The sequence below is a fragment of the Leopardus geoffroyi genome, chromosome E1, assembly GCF_018350155.1.
Source record: "Leopardus geoffroyi isolate Oge1 chromosome E1, O.geoffroyi_Oge1_pat1.0, whole genome shotgun sequence".
Lineage (NCBI taxonomy): Eukaryota > Metazoa > Chordata > Mammalia > Carnivora > Felidae > Leopardus > Leopardus geoffroyi.
The window spans coordinates 24,059,814-24,075,292 of record NC_059330.1 but is presented as its reverse complement, the minus strand read 5'-3'; the positions used below and the strand labels follow the sequence as shown (position 1 = coordinate 24,075,292).

Genomic DNA, 15,479 nt, shown 5'->3' with positions numbered 1-15,479 from the left:
TTCCTCAAAATGTTAACCATAGCAGTTTCACTTGTAGGTATATACCCAAGAGAAATGAAAGCCTATGTCCACACAAAAACTTGTAGTGAATGTCCATAGGAGCATTATTCACAATAACCATGAAGTGAAAACAACCAAATGTCCTTCAACTAATGAATAAATAAAATATGGTATATAATGGAATATCATTCAGCCATAAAAAAGAAGGAAGTACTGACATATATTACAATGTGGATAAACCTTGGAACACATGTTAGTTAAGTGAAACAAGCTAGTCATAAAAAAACCATAAATTAAATTACATTTATATGAAATGTCCGGAATGGGCACATCATAAAGACATAAAGGTTAGTGATTGCTTAGGGATATGGGAGTATGGGGGCGGGGGGACAGAGAGGTATACTGGGGATGATAGCTAATAGGTTTGGGGTTTCTTTTAGGTGGGATGAAATTGTTCTAAGATTAAATGTGGTGGTGACTGCACCACTCTGTGAATTTACTAAAATACACTGAATTATATATATTGTGCATAGGTAAATTGTATAGTAAGTGAATTGTATCTCAATAAAATTATTAACAATTACTTGGCATCAGCAGCAAGTCAAAATAAATGTTATTGGTATTTCTAGTGTGTTGCCATGTTTTAATTTAGGGAGCAGAAAAATATTCAGAAGAGCTTTCATCAGTAGATCCTTGATCATCCCGTCCTTTTTCCCCCTGTAGGAATTATGAAATTTTTCAGTGTGAATTTGCAAACTTTCAAGATTTTTCAGAATACCTACACTGGTCCCCCCCCCTTATCCACAGGGGATATGATCCAAAACTCCCAGTGGATGCCTGAAACCGTGGATAGTACTGCACCCTAAATATACTGTGCTTGTTTCTGCACATACATACCTGTGATAAAGTTTAATTTATAAGTTAGGCACAGTAAGAGAATAACAATAACTAATAATAAAATAGAACAATTATAACAATACACTGTAATAAAAATAATGTGAATGTGGTCTCTCTCTAAACACCTTAGTATACTGTACTCATCCTTCTTATAATGATGTGAAATGATAAGATGCCTATGTGATGAGAGGAAGTGAGGTGAATGACGTACGCGTGTGATGTAGCGTTAGACTACATCTGATGATCCGTCAGAAGGAGGCTCATCTGCTTCCAGACCGTAGTTGGCAGCAGGTAACTAAAACCGAGGATAAGGCAGGGGACTACTGTATCCTCTTTCCTCCAGACATTGCTAAATAAATAACTGACGAATTCTTCTTGGGTCATCTATTGTTTAAAAAATGGTAAAATATGGTGCTGAGAAGTTTTGGAAGGCAAAAACTTCCACTGCTTTAGGTTTTTTATTACTTGCATATTTTAAATAGTATGTTTATACTATTGTTGATTTATCAACAGTCATTTATCAAATCATCAGTCATTTATCAAATCATCTCTTGACTTCCCATTATGGTAGTGAGGTCCTAGCCCTTCTGTACTTTCTACCTCCACACTTCTGTCCTCCATTTTCTTTTAATGTTTATTTATTTTTGAGACAGAGAGAGACAGAGCATGAACGGGGGAGGGGCAGAGAGAGAGGGAGACACAGAATCGGAAACAGGCTCCAGGCTCTGAGCCATCAGCCCAGAGTCGGACACGGGGCTTGAACTCACGGACCGCGAGATCGTGACCTGAGCTGAAGTCGGACGCTTAACCGACTGCGCCACCCAGGCGCCTCCTCCATTTTCTTAAAGTACTTATTGTCACAGTTTTGTGAAGATTTATTGTTTATAATATGATGACTAAATGTTCACATGTACTATGATTATATTTCCTTACATGCTTGTTTTTTCCTAGAATAATAAGGCCTGTTTTTAAAAATAGACTTTGTGTTCTGTGTACCTGTTTCCACCCCACATACACCAAATAAATGCCTTGAATACATAAACTAACCTATTATTCCCCCACCCACCCACCCTTTTCCCTGGAGGCCTTATTTCTAGAGCTCTCTGGACTCTGTTCTTTTTGGAATGGTTGCTCTCTGGGCCCCTGCCATCAGTAGTCTTGGGACCTGCCTTTGCTGCTTTCCTGAGTTAGACCTATTTTCTGACGTCTCATGTCTTTCCCTTTCTTGCTGTTACATGCTCATTTTACTCAAGCACATCTTCCTGTGAAAGAGTGTGTGGAAAGAAAATTGTTGAGTTCTTGCATGTGTGAAAATGTCTCCATGTAACTTTCATACTTGGTAATACTTTGTGGATGGAATTTTGAGGTTGAAAGTGATTTTCCTCAGAATTTTGAAGGCATTGCTCTGCAATCCTCCCGTATCTGCTATTGCTGTTGAAATGTCTAGTCCCATTTAGTTTTCATTCCTTAATATGTAGGGTGACTGTATAATTTATTGTCAAAACTGGGACATTTGAGGTGCTAGCCTGAAAGAATACTAGGACAACAGGCATAAACCCAGGACTCTCTGGGGTAAACTGGGACATGTGGTCACCCTCTTTATATGTGACCTATTTTTTCTGTAAGCATTTAGGATCTTCTCTTTACTTCCAGTGTTCCACATTTCATGATGATGTGTCTTGGGAAAGGTCTTTTTTCATTCATTGTACTAGATTTTTGCAGGCTCATTCCTGTCCTTCAATTTGGGAAATTGTCATTACCGTTTCTTTAATTATGTTCTCCTAGCCTTAACAAAGTCAGATGTTTGACATTCTGGATTGTCCTCTAAATTTTTTTCTTCTCTTACATACAAGCAAGGGGGAAAAAACACGCCAAAAACACAAATAAGCAGGAGGATGTTATCTTTTTGCCTTTTTGTTTCAGATCTGAAAGATTTTTGCACATTTATCTTCCAGTTCTTTGCAATTTAAATTTTTTTTGTTTCGTGTTGAATTCCTTATTTTACTCTTTTCTCATAGCCTCCTGTTCTTAGGGAAGTGTATCTTCTTTCACTTCTCTGACAGTGTCTATTCTTCTTCCTTTCCTTAGGTTTCTTTTGTTTTCCACGTTGCTTTGTTGTGTCCCCTTTTTTCCTTCCTATTTTGGTCTCTGTCTGAGCCTTTCCTCAGATGCCGGTGATCCTTAACTCTCTTCATATTTAGTAAGACATTCCAAGTGTCTCTGAATCCTGGGCTATACTGTGAACAAACCTCCTGTTTGGAATTGTCTTCAAATGGCAGAACTTGGAGATGTGATTTTCTGGGGAGAGGAGGGATCAGCGATGGAGTTTCTCCCAGAGAGGACCCGCCCCTTCCCCCCACTCTCCTGCCTGGGAGGTTTTGTATCTGGGTGCCGGCATTCTGTGTGTAGGGTCAGGGAATGAGGCAGAAGATGGGCATCACCTTTCCCTTCTGCATCCCAGCCTTTGCCACCTCATAGCCTTACATCTGGAGCTTCTGGGGCTCATTTTTTCCAGAGAAGAAAACTTTTCTCCGCGTGAGAGGGGTTGGTAGAGGGGTTAGTCACTTGTGGGATAGTCAGGGCCCAGTGGCACCGTCCCTCCCACTTCTGCCACTGTGCCTCCTCCTGGGGATTCTATGGGCCTAATTAGTTCCACCCTCACCTCTTATTCCCTCTGGGCACTTTGGTGATAACTACCTTCTACTCTTCCATCTCCTGACTGTCTCTGAAAAATTTATGAAAATCTGCTCTCATTAACTCTCCCTTCCTCTTCTTTCTCATGGGTTAATACATTTGTTTTATTCCTCTCCTGTCTTTTAGAGGGGTTGAGAAGGGAGAAGAGATAAACTAATGTGTTCAGTCTGCCATTTTTAACAGATTCTGGCATGCATTTTTCTAGACAAAGTATTATAAATGCTGATTAGATGCTGAACAGCACTATCAGGGCTATTTCTCATGTATGTTGTTACAGGTTAAATAGGTTTTTGTGGGCTGACCTGGAAACCTAACTACATCTATGATTTTCCCCTAGAACTAGAGAAACAATCAAGCTTTTGTGAGCTGACTCTGGAATTAAAACAGACTGGGACAAAAATATTTCACGCATGTCCCCATTTTCCTAGTCACGAAGAAAATTACAAATACTGTGTCATTATTGTTGAAATAAAAAGCTCCAATAACTGTAACAGAAACCTGTATTTTAATGGGGAAGTTTATTCATAAAGTTAAGCTACAAAAATTGAACTGAGAGGCAAAATTAAATTCTTCAGCAATATTCCTAAAGCTTAATTTTTCAGCAACTTCTTCGAAAGCAGTTTTCCTAATTAAATTAAAACCCAGTGATTGCGTCAGCTGTGGGAAATAGCAAGCACCATGGGAATGGTTTGTTCACTTGTATTTTCTTGCTACTTTCTTATTCCTACCTTGCATACAACAGGATCTTCAGAAACACCAGACTGAATAAACTAGACTTGGCCAGATTGACCAGTAAAATCATCTTCCTTGTCATGAATGGCTAAGAACAGCTGTGCAGGGCACTTGGGTAGTGAAAATGCAGCCCAGAATATGGAAAGTACACAGAGTGCTTGAAAGAAATGCTGCACCAACGTGGTGTTTGAATTGCAGAGACCACTGCAAATGTAATAGATCCACTGTGGTTGTGCAGCTTCAATTTCCAGCCTTCGGGAAGGGCATATGGGGCTTTCTTCCAGAGGATCACCCCTGTTGTGCTGGGGCAGCCTTCCATGAGCACTTGCTCCCAGTGGCCATGACAGCCCCAGTCTCAAGGGATCAGAGACGATTAGGAAAACCAGGAACAGTTGTTATAATCTCTTCTGTGGCCGGAACAAGGTAAGGGCAATGAGATGCAGTCATTCTGTTATTTCCTTTCCTTTCTTAGTGTTTTCTTTCTATTCTTTTTCTTCTCCTTCTTCTGGTTTTATTATTAACCTCTCCCCCTCTATCCCCACCACCTTGCTTCTGACAGAATATTGACTAGGAACCAGAAGCCCATTTTGGCTTAGCCTTCAGGGCAGCCGTTTACAGAGTAGCAGTGCTACATAGGTTTACTGTGTCGTATGTCTGTGTAACACTGGATTTGGATCTTGTATTTAGCTGCCAGAAGTGACTGTGATGAAGTAGGAGAGATAAACTGATAGATTGGCTGCCAGAAAGATGTTGGGAATCAATCAGATAAACAGGGTAGAGAAATAGCTTGCTGTTTTCTAGTGATAATAAACCAGTGGCCTCTGGTCCCCACATTTTTAAACGTAATTGCTGTAGTAATAATGTCCAAAATAAGCAAATGAAAAAGCATCACAGGAGGTTTTTTAATTGCGATTGAGATATCCTTTTCCCTTTTGCAATAAAGATTCATCTTATATGGAGATGAACATTTCTATAAATTTGTTTTACTTCTTCCAGTGCCTACTTACATAAACAAATGAAAATTAGAGAGTGAACTACTTTCATAGGAATTTATTCCTCCTTCTTTACCCTCCCACAGACTTCAGCTGTTTAACTTGGTGAAATATCTGTATTGCTACCATGCCTCACCTACAAAATAATGACCTTTTTTGGTGAAGAAACACATTGTAAAGTCAAACCTATATTATTGACAGATGATTAGCAGGATTATATTAGTGTCTTCGCTTAGATTTCTCTCAGACTTTTGGGATTTTAATCTCTGTTGCTATTTCCCTGCACATAGCACTTGTATAGGAGAGATGATATCTAGGTTTTTTTTAATAGTAATTTAAAACTGTCCTCCCTTAATGTTTAACCTTTCTTCATTTTTGAGCAGGCTACACACCCAACCTGGGGCTTGAACTCATGCCCCTGAGATCAAGAGTCACATGCTCTAGCGACTGAGCCTGCCGGGCACCCCTAATGTTTAACTTTTAAACATTACTCCTCTTCACCTAGTAGGACTTTAAGATCCAATGCAGATTCTTAAGTCTGTGTGAAAGTTACAGGTTTACACTCGGGTCAGATGCAGTAGACTGCCCAGGACTAAGCGGAGAGTAGGAGAGTAATGTAGAGTTCTCATGGAGCTCACTGTATGGGACGAGAGACTGGTTCTCCCATATTTGCAGTACACACGTATGACTTTCGTTAGGTTCCCTCTTATAATTGTCATGGCCGTGAATGCGTGAGTGTCATATGTGGTTGAATCGCTTCATGGTAAGCATGGTGGAGTACCAGCCGTGGAAAGCAAGAGAATGAAGTTCACGCTTTTAATTACATGTAATAAAGGCTTTTGCCTGAGGATGACCTTCCTGGCTGCTGGAGGTTATAGGTCAGAAGTTAACCATGTACCATTATCCTATTGGTGAGAAGCTGATGCATTTTCCTTTTTGCCATACAGCCTTTTCCACCTGACCTTTTAAAGATTCTCCATCGGTATCGATGAGATGGACAAAACTAATCATAAAAACAATGAAGGGAATGTTGCACACTCATTGATCCTTTTGAAATGAACTGCAGTACAATAAGTCTTCCAAATGGACTTCTGTTCTCAGCTATTGCTATAGCCACCTTTTTAAAGATATATAAATATGAAAGGGTTAATGGGAATTCAGTCATGCTCTTGCCACTGGGTTGTCCCTTATTGATTGTAGTTTTAGAGCTGTCACTATGCCATTCAGAATTCCTACTATGCCCTTTTAAAGTCAGTTGGTGCTGGGAGATGATAAATAAATCAGTTGCTTTCCTTTTTCCACAAGCTCCTTCGAGAACTCATAGAACGAAAGACCAGCTCCTTGGATCCCAATGATCAAGTGGCCATGGGAAGGTAATTTAGATATGGCTTTCTGTTCATGCAAACAGCCCTATCTAATAGTTTCTCTCTTTCAGTCCCCTTAATTCTGCCTCAAAGGCAGTGATCGGCCCTGTAACTATAAAAGTTAAGCAAGATAATAAGAGCTAGAGAGACAAAGCGATGGAAATCCTGTTTACCCTACCCTGCCTTAAGTGCAGTTTGAATGAGAGATTATAAAACACCTATATGCATTTGTTTTAGAGTGTGTTTTTCAGAGTCCTCCTTATGCCCTTTGCTCTCTGATTCGGGCGGTGATTGTATCTGTATCAACCTCTGACCAGTGGATAAAAAGCAACCACCCAAATGTGTGCTCTCGGCCGTCAGAACGTGACACTGTGCACAACAGGTTCCTTGCTCGTAGTTGAATCTGCTTTGTTTGAGTCTGCCCTAATTTAGACCTCCACCCCTTCAGTAAAAGCTTCGGCACAATTAGAAATGGAACGTGGCAGCATTACCCAGATGTCAGGGTAGAATGTAAAGTAGTGAAGGAAGGCTCTTGTGTGTATGCTTCATCCTGTGGTTGGAAAATAAAAAGGGCATTTAGAGTGCTACCTAATGAATAGTGTACATTTAAATAGCCATGAGCTATAATTTGCAAAAGCATGAAAGGAAACAAAAGCTGCAAGTGCCAGGATGGGATTCTGGGCAGAGCAGCATTTTGAGAATGCAATGAAAAATTTGTGTTGATGAAATAATTTTATTTGAGTAAAACATTCTTTGAGTTTTAGGGGTAGGATATTGTTGATATTTTGTGTATCTCTGGAAGGCTATAGAGAGCTGCTCACTATAAATTTAATGTGATACAGCAAATTGCATTTAAGTGGTGATTATATTGTACATTTATCTGACTTTACAATAAAATAGATTATGGTAATTAAGATTATATTAAGATTACAGTAATTGGATTTCCCTAGATTATTTTTTTCTGATGTTGAGTTTCCGTTGTATAAATCAGGTAAGATGACTTAGCTGCTGCTGCTTCTCCTTTTTTTCACATTTGTTCATGTGAGGAATTTGTTCATGTGAGGAATCTATGAAGATTTTCTTAGTCCAGTATCCTTTTTTTGAAAGATTAATTCCTTTTAATCTAAAAGGACTATAGAATATGTGAATATTGGGCCATGATTTGAACAGACTAACTGTAAAATTGAGATGATCTGGGAAATTTGAAGACTGACTCCATATTTGATAGTAAAGGATTACTGTTCACTTTTTTGTAAGTGTGACAAGTCATATTGAGATTATATGGGGGGGGAAGAACCCTTACCTCTCAGCAGCACATTCTTAAATACCACAGGTGAAATTAAAGTTAAATAAACAAAATGGTTGTAAAACTAGTGTCAGTAGTGGATAATTATAAAAAATTAGCAAAAATTGGAAAGTGCAAGAAAAAGCACACGGGCATTAACAAAGGGAAAATTGAAGAATTCTTGTATTCAGGCTGAATAGCAGTTGCAGTAATAGTAATAGAACATGCTGTACAGCTAAAACACTGAAAGCAAACCCAAGCAGCTATACCCAGTTTGATGGGTTTTCCTGCAGACTGCTGGATTTAGTGCTTGTCACAGCAACTCTAGACACTAAGGAGCATTGTTAACCAAATTCGCTGTAGAATTTCCCAGCTGCCATTTGTTTTTTTACCATTGCACAAATCCTCTTCAATTGATTAGTCACTTTGGCCCCAGACTATCTTGAGGAACTTGATGTAGGTTGATGATTTCTTTCTGCAAGGTTGTTAGTGAGAAAAATTCCAATTTGTCAATAGGTATAACTATTTCTGTTCGTGTTGATGCATAACATTGCTTGTGAATTTCCCAGGCAGTGGCTTGCGATCCAGAAATTGCGAAGCAAAATCCACAAGAAAGTAGATAGGAAAGCCAGCAAAGGAAGGAAACTTCGGTGAGTTACTTTGTAGAACAAATTTTCACATGTTACATTACATCTTTTGTATTTTAAAGGCTGTTATGTCATTTCTCTATTTCTTCTGATGATTCTGTTTTTAAGGATCAGAAAAATAACTAAAACAATACTGGTGGCTTTTCATGAGGCTCAATTTTTCTCACTCTAATACCATACTCTAAGACTATAGTTTCTGTTCCTTTTTGCTGTTGTGAAGGGATGGGTTAAATAATGCCTGCCTTTTCCTGAAAGAGAAATAAGAAAACAAGATAGGATAGTTGAAATCGTCTTATATTTAAAAGCGATTTCTATAGAACAATTTAACAATTTTACTTTCAATGCTTATTTAGAATAAAATTGGTCCATTTTCATGATGTCATACATGTATACACTATGTGAAGAATATATAAACGAAGATTCCAGAGAATGTTAACAATGTGCTTAAATGAGATGAGAAATATAATTTTTTTTAAGATTTTATTTTTCAGCAATCACTACACCCAGAGTGAGGCTCAAACTCATGACCCTGAGATCAAGAGTCACATGCTCAGCTGACTGAGCCAGCCAGGCACCCTGAGAAATACAATTTTTATGAGAAAACATATTTCTGACTATAGGAAACCCCTCAATCCTGTGTGTGTGTGTGAGTGTGTGTGTGTGTGTGTGTGTGTACACAGATACATGATATTATACGCCTGCTATGTAATATTCTTACAAAGCCTGCATGTCAAAGAAGCTTGTAATTGGGGTGCACATGGAAGAAAAATCTTAAACTCATTGTGTTAGGACAATTTAGGCAGACAGCTAATCCCATATCCTTATTAGAGCCTGCCTGTCATTGGATTGCCTTTAGACAAATGTGGATCTATCTCATTTTTAAATAACTTCAGAGAAGCAGATTTCACAACTACTTTATTTTTTTTTCACAACTACTTTAATTAACCTGTTAATTTAAGTTAAACTCACCAGGAAATATGTAGTTCTCTTTAACTTTGCAAAAGTGCAAAGCAGCTTTTCATCATCTTTTTATTCAAAGTCACCTTCTTAAATTTCAGGTTCTATTTTACAGTTTGCTTAACTTTTTTAATATGTCAGAATTTCCAAGTCTTCGTACTTGTCCAGGTTTGTTTTTAGTGGGATGATTCCAAGAACATGGACTAGAGAGCCAGACTTACTCTTTAACGTTGAGATCAGATTTTTCTCCAGTACTGTGCTTTTATTTCTTTGTTTTTTGAGAGAAGCAAGAATGTGAGTGAAGGGGGGAACGGGCAGGGCAGAAGGGAGGGAGAAAGAGAATCCCAAGCAGGCTCCACACTCAGTGTGGAGCCCGACGTGGGGCTCAATCTCAAGAATGTGAGATTATGACCTGAGCTGAAATCCAGAGTCAGACGCTCACCTGACTGAGCCATCCAGGCATTCTTCCAGTACCGTGCTTTTAAAACTGTAGCTTTATGAGGCTATAAATGTTCTCTAGTGGGAGGAACCCAGAATCCTGGGAGTTGGGTTCAAATTCTGGCTTTGTCTGGCCACACAATTTTGGTTGTTCTTTATTCTCTGGACCTCACTTTTCTTATTTACTAAGTAGAGATAATAATCCCTACTTTATAGGGATGCCTGGGTGGCTCAGTTGGTTAAGCATCCGACTTAAGCTCAGGTCATGATCTCGCAGTCCGTGAGTTCAAGACCCATGTTGGGCTCTGTGCTAACAGCTCATAGCTTGGAGCCTGCTTTGGATTCTGTGTCTCCCTCTCTCTCTCCCCCTCCCCCACTCATGCTTGCTCTTGCTCTCTGTCTCTGTGTCTCTCTGTCTCTCTCTCTCTCTCAAAAATAAACATTAAAAAAAATTTTTTTTTAAATCATGTGTAAATGTCTGGTATGTAGAAAGCATTCGAAAGTATTAATTTCTTTGGTTTCTCTTGTACTTACCTATTGGTATTGCTGTTGCAAATATACAGTCATTAGAAGAATTGAGAGAGGAGAAAATCTCTTTTCTACATTACTGTTATGAATTTTATATTGGGGCAAGTACCTATATGTATGCGCCCCTTGAGAGCAAGAATTGTGCTCCCTTATTCTTTAAGACAATTCCAACCGTATCTATCTATTGTAATTCCTTGTAGACATTAGTCAGCCAGAAATGTTTTTTGGATGATTATGTCATTAAAATTAACATGCTCACTAAGTAAGAAGGAATGGCTATAACGTAAACATAGCACAGAGTAAGAAGTCCGGGTGAGTGTTAGAGAACCGAGTACTTTTCTAGCATGGCAAATAACTTAGAAGAACATGAGTCTTTTGTTTCCCAAATCAAAATATACTTATCACAGTTATTATTTATTAAGTTGAAAGAAAAAAACGAGGATTTTATTTTAATAGCAACCGTTTTTTGTATGTTAATAGACTCATCTCATTAAACTGTTCATTAGAGTTGCAAGTATGTAGATCTGGTTTCATAGCATTTTGATAGTGATTTAGATTTACACATCCCCATAAATCCAGAGACATTGACAGTCTTATTCTGGCAACAGACAAGTGGGAGACAGATATTCTATTTAATAAACCAGGCTAAACATTAAAATGTAAGAAGTGGTTAATTAAAATATAAAAAGGATTCCTTCTGAAGTTCTAGGAACCATATGAGGTGCCAGGTAAAACCCATTCTGCCCTGAAGGAGTATGTCCTCAGGAGAGGATGGCAAGCAATAAGTGGACAGTGATGCTGTTGGTGGATCCCTGGTGTAGTGGTCACCCCATTGCCCATGGGGAGATGTAGGCTGCTCAGGAAGACTTCCTGTAAGATACCATCCACATTTCACACTGAGCACGCTAGGAGAGTTAGCCTAGTGAAAGGCCAAAGAGAATACCATTTGCAAAAACACAGACTTGAGAGTGTACATACCATTTTAGGAGCTGTAATTTAATTTATTTTGACAGGAACTTAAAGTGAATATGGGGGAATGGCAGGAGATGAAGGAGGCTGTATGAGTAACTGAGTGCTAGGTCATGACCATGCTAAGAATTCGGACTTTATTCTGTAGACTGTAGTGAGTCACTGAAAAACAAAGGAAGACTGAAGAACTCTTATAGAGTGAAGGAGACTAAGGAGACCTCGTTGCAAGTATGTGCAATTTGGGGTCTTAAATTAGATCCTGGGAAAGAAAAAAGACTCTCAGATAAAAAATAGAAATTTGAATAAGCTGTGTAATTTGGGTAGTAGTATTGTGTCAATGCTAATTTCCTGATTTTGATAATCCACTATGTTTATGTAAATTGTTAACATTAGAGGAAGGTAGGTGAGGGAATGTGTAAACTCTCTACTATTTTTGCAATCTTTCTTTTTTTTTTTTAATGTTTTTAAATTTATTTTTGAGAAAGAGAAAGAGAGGGAGAGTGCACGTGGGAGGGGCAGAGAGAGGGGGGAACAGAGGAGCCAAAGCAGGCTCTGTGCTTACAGACATAGGGCTCGAACTCACAAACCACAAGATCATGACCCGAGCCGAAGTTAGATGCTTAACCAACTGTGCCACTCAGGCACTCCTGCAATCTTTCTATAAGTCTAAAATTAATACAAATTAATTATTGAATTAAAACATTTTAAAAAAGGTCATATGTTTTGCATTGTCTTGTAGTTTTAGCATCCATATTCATCTGGCTTTCCTGTGACCAGGAATGTGAAGGATATGGTCAGAATCAGAGAGTGTTCTTTATTAATAGCAATAGTGATAACCAGCATTTGTAAAACTCACTGTCAGGTACTGCTATGCAGTTTATGTGCAGAGAGAACAAAAAACACAGACTGTAGAGCTAGACTGTCAGATTGAACTGAGTCTTCTACTTACCAACCTGGAGACCTTGGGCAAGTCAGTTCACATCTCTGTGCTTCCGTTTCCTCATCTGTGAAATGAGTATATTAATAAAAATCGCATCTTGGAGGGTGTTATCAGATTAGATGAGCTAATTTCTGTAAAGTGCTTAGAGAAGGTAACTCACATGGCCCATACAGAGCTGGTAAGAGGCAAATTGGGGTTTGAGTTAATTGGTCTGATTGCAGAGCCCATGCTTCTGTCTGTCTTTTGTTTTGAGAGAGTGTGTACACACATGCAAGCGAGGAAGAGGCAGAGAGAGGGAGAGAGAATCCCAAGCAGACTCCATGCTGTCAGTGCAGAGCCTGATGTGGGGCTCCATCTCACAAACCATGAGATCATGACCTGAGCCAAAATCAAGAGTTGGACACTTAATCCGACTAAGCCACCCAGGTGCTCCACAGAGCCCATGCTTCTAACCTGTGGCCTGTTTTCTTTCTCTGGGCAGGACACACTGGCCTATACGGGCACTAAAATGACGCAATGGCTACATTAGCATTCTGGCCCAAAGGATTAAACATGTGGCCCAGGCTGCATGGGAATATTATAAATAACTTCCTTAAATTAGACCTCAAGAAGAGCTGGTAGGTGTCCCAGCTGTCATCACCGATACTAGGTCCATTAGTGAGCAAGTTTTCTCTTTTGTTTGTGATAGAGTTGGAGAGAGAAGATTTCCAGAAATGTTATAGCAAAGATGAACATTGACTTGTGAAAACATCAGTTTAAATGGTAGCAGGTCAGTGGCATCAGCCTTGTCAGACTGGATGTGGCAACTTGTTAGTTGGGTGCTAGAAAGTAACTTATTTTTAAAAAAGGAATATTTTGGTTTGGGAAAATAATTGTAATTATCGATTATCAGTACTTTTACTGAGCATTATATGTAAGTAGATCTGATCATGATTTAATCAGAATTCCTAGTGTAAATAAATTAAACTCAGGCCTTTAATAACAGGATGTCTTACTGTGTTTGTCTGTTCTTCTGCAGTAAAATTACATTTGTCTTTTCTTGGTATGGTTGTTAAAAGGTGTTTTTAATACTAAAACATGCATCCATCCTCAGCAGCACTGAGATTAGATGGAATCTATTGCATTAAGTACACATTACTAAATCGTCTTTAATGTGATTACTTCTTAAAGTCTGTCTTTCATCATGCTGTTAATAGTTATTGAATATACTGTATTAAAATGTAAAAGTATTCCACAGAGCAGTATCATCCAATAAGAATATGTATTACATATGTAATGTTAAATGTTCTAGTGGCCACATTTAAAAAGTAAAAAGAATGAGATGGACTTAAGCTTAATAATATATTTCATTTAACCCAATATCAAAAATATTATTACTCAGTATTTCAACAATTTATTATTTTAAAATTATTAATGGTATATTTTATATTCTTTTTTCCATCTCAAGTCTTCAAAATCTGGTGCACTTTTCTCATTTAGGCACATTTGCAGCAGTCAGACTAGCCATGTTTCGAGTGCTTAAGTAACTGCATGTGGCCAGTGACTACTGGATTGGACAATACAACTGTGGAGTAGAGTTCATCATAGTCTTTGTCCAGAGAGTGAATTAAACCTCTCTTTGGATACAGCCAAGAACAGTATTCATGTTTTCAGATGGACACCAAAGTTTGGTGAAGCCTAAAGACATTAAAATGAATTTATTAATAGTACTTATGCTTTATTACTTAAAAGGTTATGTGAGTGTTTATAGTCTCATATATTAACATAACCTTTTGGAGGGTATCTTGGATCCGTGTTTCAGCTTTCACTATGTATATACCTTTTGATTCACCAGCAATTTCACATCTCAGAATCTGCCCGAAGGAAGTTTATGTGAACAAACATACAATAATTAATGTATAAGAATTTTCACTTTAACACTATTTAGTATGGTTTTTAAAGGGGGGCAGTGTATGTAAATGCCCATCAATAGGAGATTAAACAAATTATATTAACAATGGAATGTTTTACAACTATGGAAAAGAATAGAATATGGCAAGGTTCAGTGGGAAAAAGCATAATGCAGAATATCAAGTATATTACAACCTCCCTTTTATGTGAAAACCGTGTTAAGTTTATTTTTGTCTTATATATAGAAAATTCTACAGCCATACTTAACAGTTTTAATTAATAGTGATTATTTCTGGGGTGTAAGGCTGCAGGAGGCTTGTCAGTTTTCTATACATTTCTGTATTTGGATTCTTTTTGTAAGAATTATATATTACTTTTTATAATTAGGAGGTGGCAGACATTTAAAAAAACAGATATGCATAGAGATTTTGTTTTTGCATCTTATGAAACATGAAGAATTGGGAGCATATACGTGTTCAAAAATGTATTATAGTATTTCCACTCCTGGAATTGTATTCAGCTATTCTGATATTGTTATGGGACAATGTTTACAATGCTAAGTTAAAAAAAGAAGTTACAAAATTTATGTGTGTGTATGTGTGTGGGTAAATAACAGCGTCACTATGAAAAACAAACATAACTAATCAAAATGTTAACAACTGTCTGTAGGTGGAGGAACTATACATTTTGTGTGTGCTTCATTGGTTTTTTTCCATATTTTCTGTAACGAATTTATACTTTTTCTATTACTCTTGTAATGAAGGAAATCTCGTTACTATTATTCTTGTAAAATTCATTTGTTAAAAAAATGAAATTTGGGAGGCTCAGCTGTGGGTGGTACTGTAGAGAATCAAATTATTTGATACGTGTAAAAATATTTTTAACACTGTAAAGCTAATATTATGTACACGAAAATATCATATTTTTGTTTGTGGATAGTGTTCTGTTCAAGTAAAATTTTGTGGGTTTTTTAAAAGATTTTTTTTAAGTGATCCCTACACCCGATGTGGGGCTCAAACTTACAACCCCGAGATCAAGAATCACATCTACCGACTGAGCCAGCCAAATGCCCCCCAAGTAGAGTTTTTTGGTTAGAATTTTATAATATGCATATTGTCGTACATCCTCTTCTATTATAATGAACAG

The 15,479-nt window shown here is 37.9% G+C and overlaps 1 protein-coding gene across 2 annotated transcripts in view; it reads left to right on the top strand.

Moving 5' to 3' along the window:
- The window catches only part of AATF (apoptosis antagonizing transcription factor), a 105,287-nt gene that overhangs the window by 63,541 nt on the left and 26,267 nt on the right, over positions 1-15,479 (top strand). For both annotated transcript variants that reach the window (XM_045488135.1, XM_045488134.1), the window contains exons 9-10: positions 6,621-6,688; positions 8,534-8,614. In XM_045488135.1, coding sequence (XP_045344091.1) covers positions 6,621-6,688; positions 8,534-8,614 — 149 coding nt within the window. The remainder of the gene's footprint in view (positions 1-6,620; positions 6,689-8,533; positions 8,615-15,479) is intronic.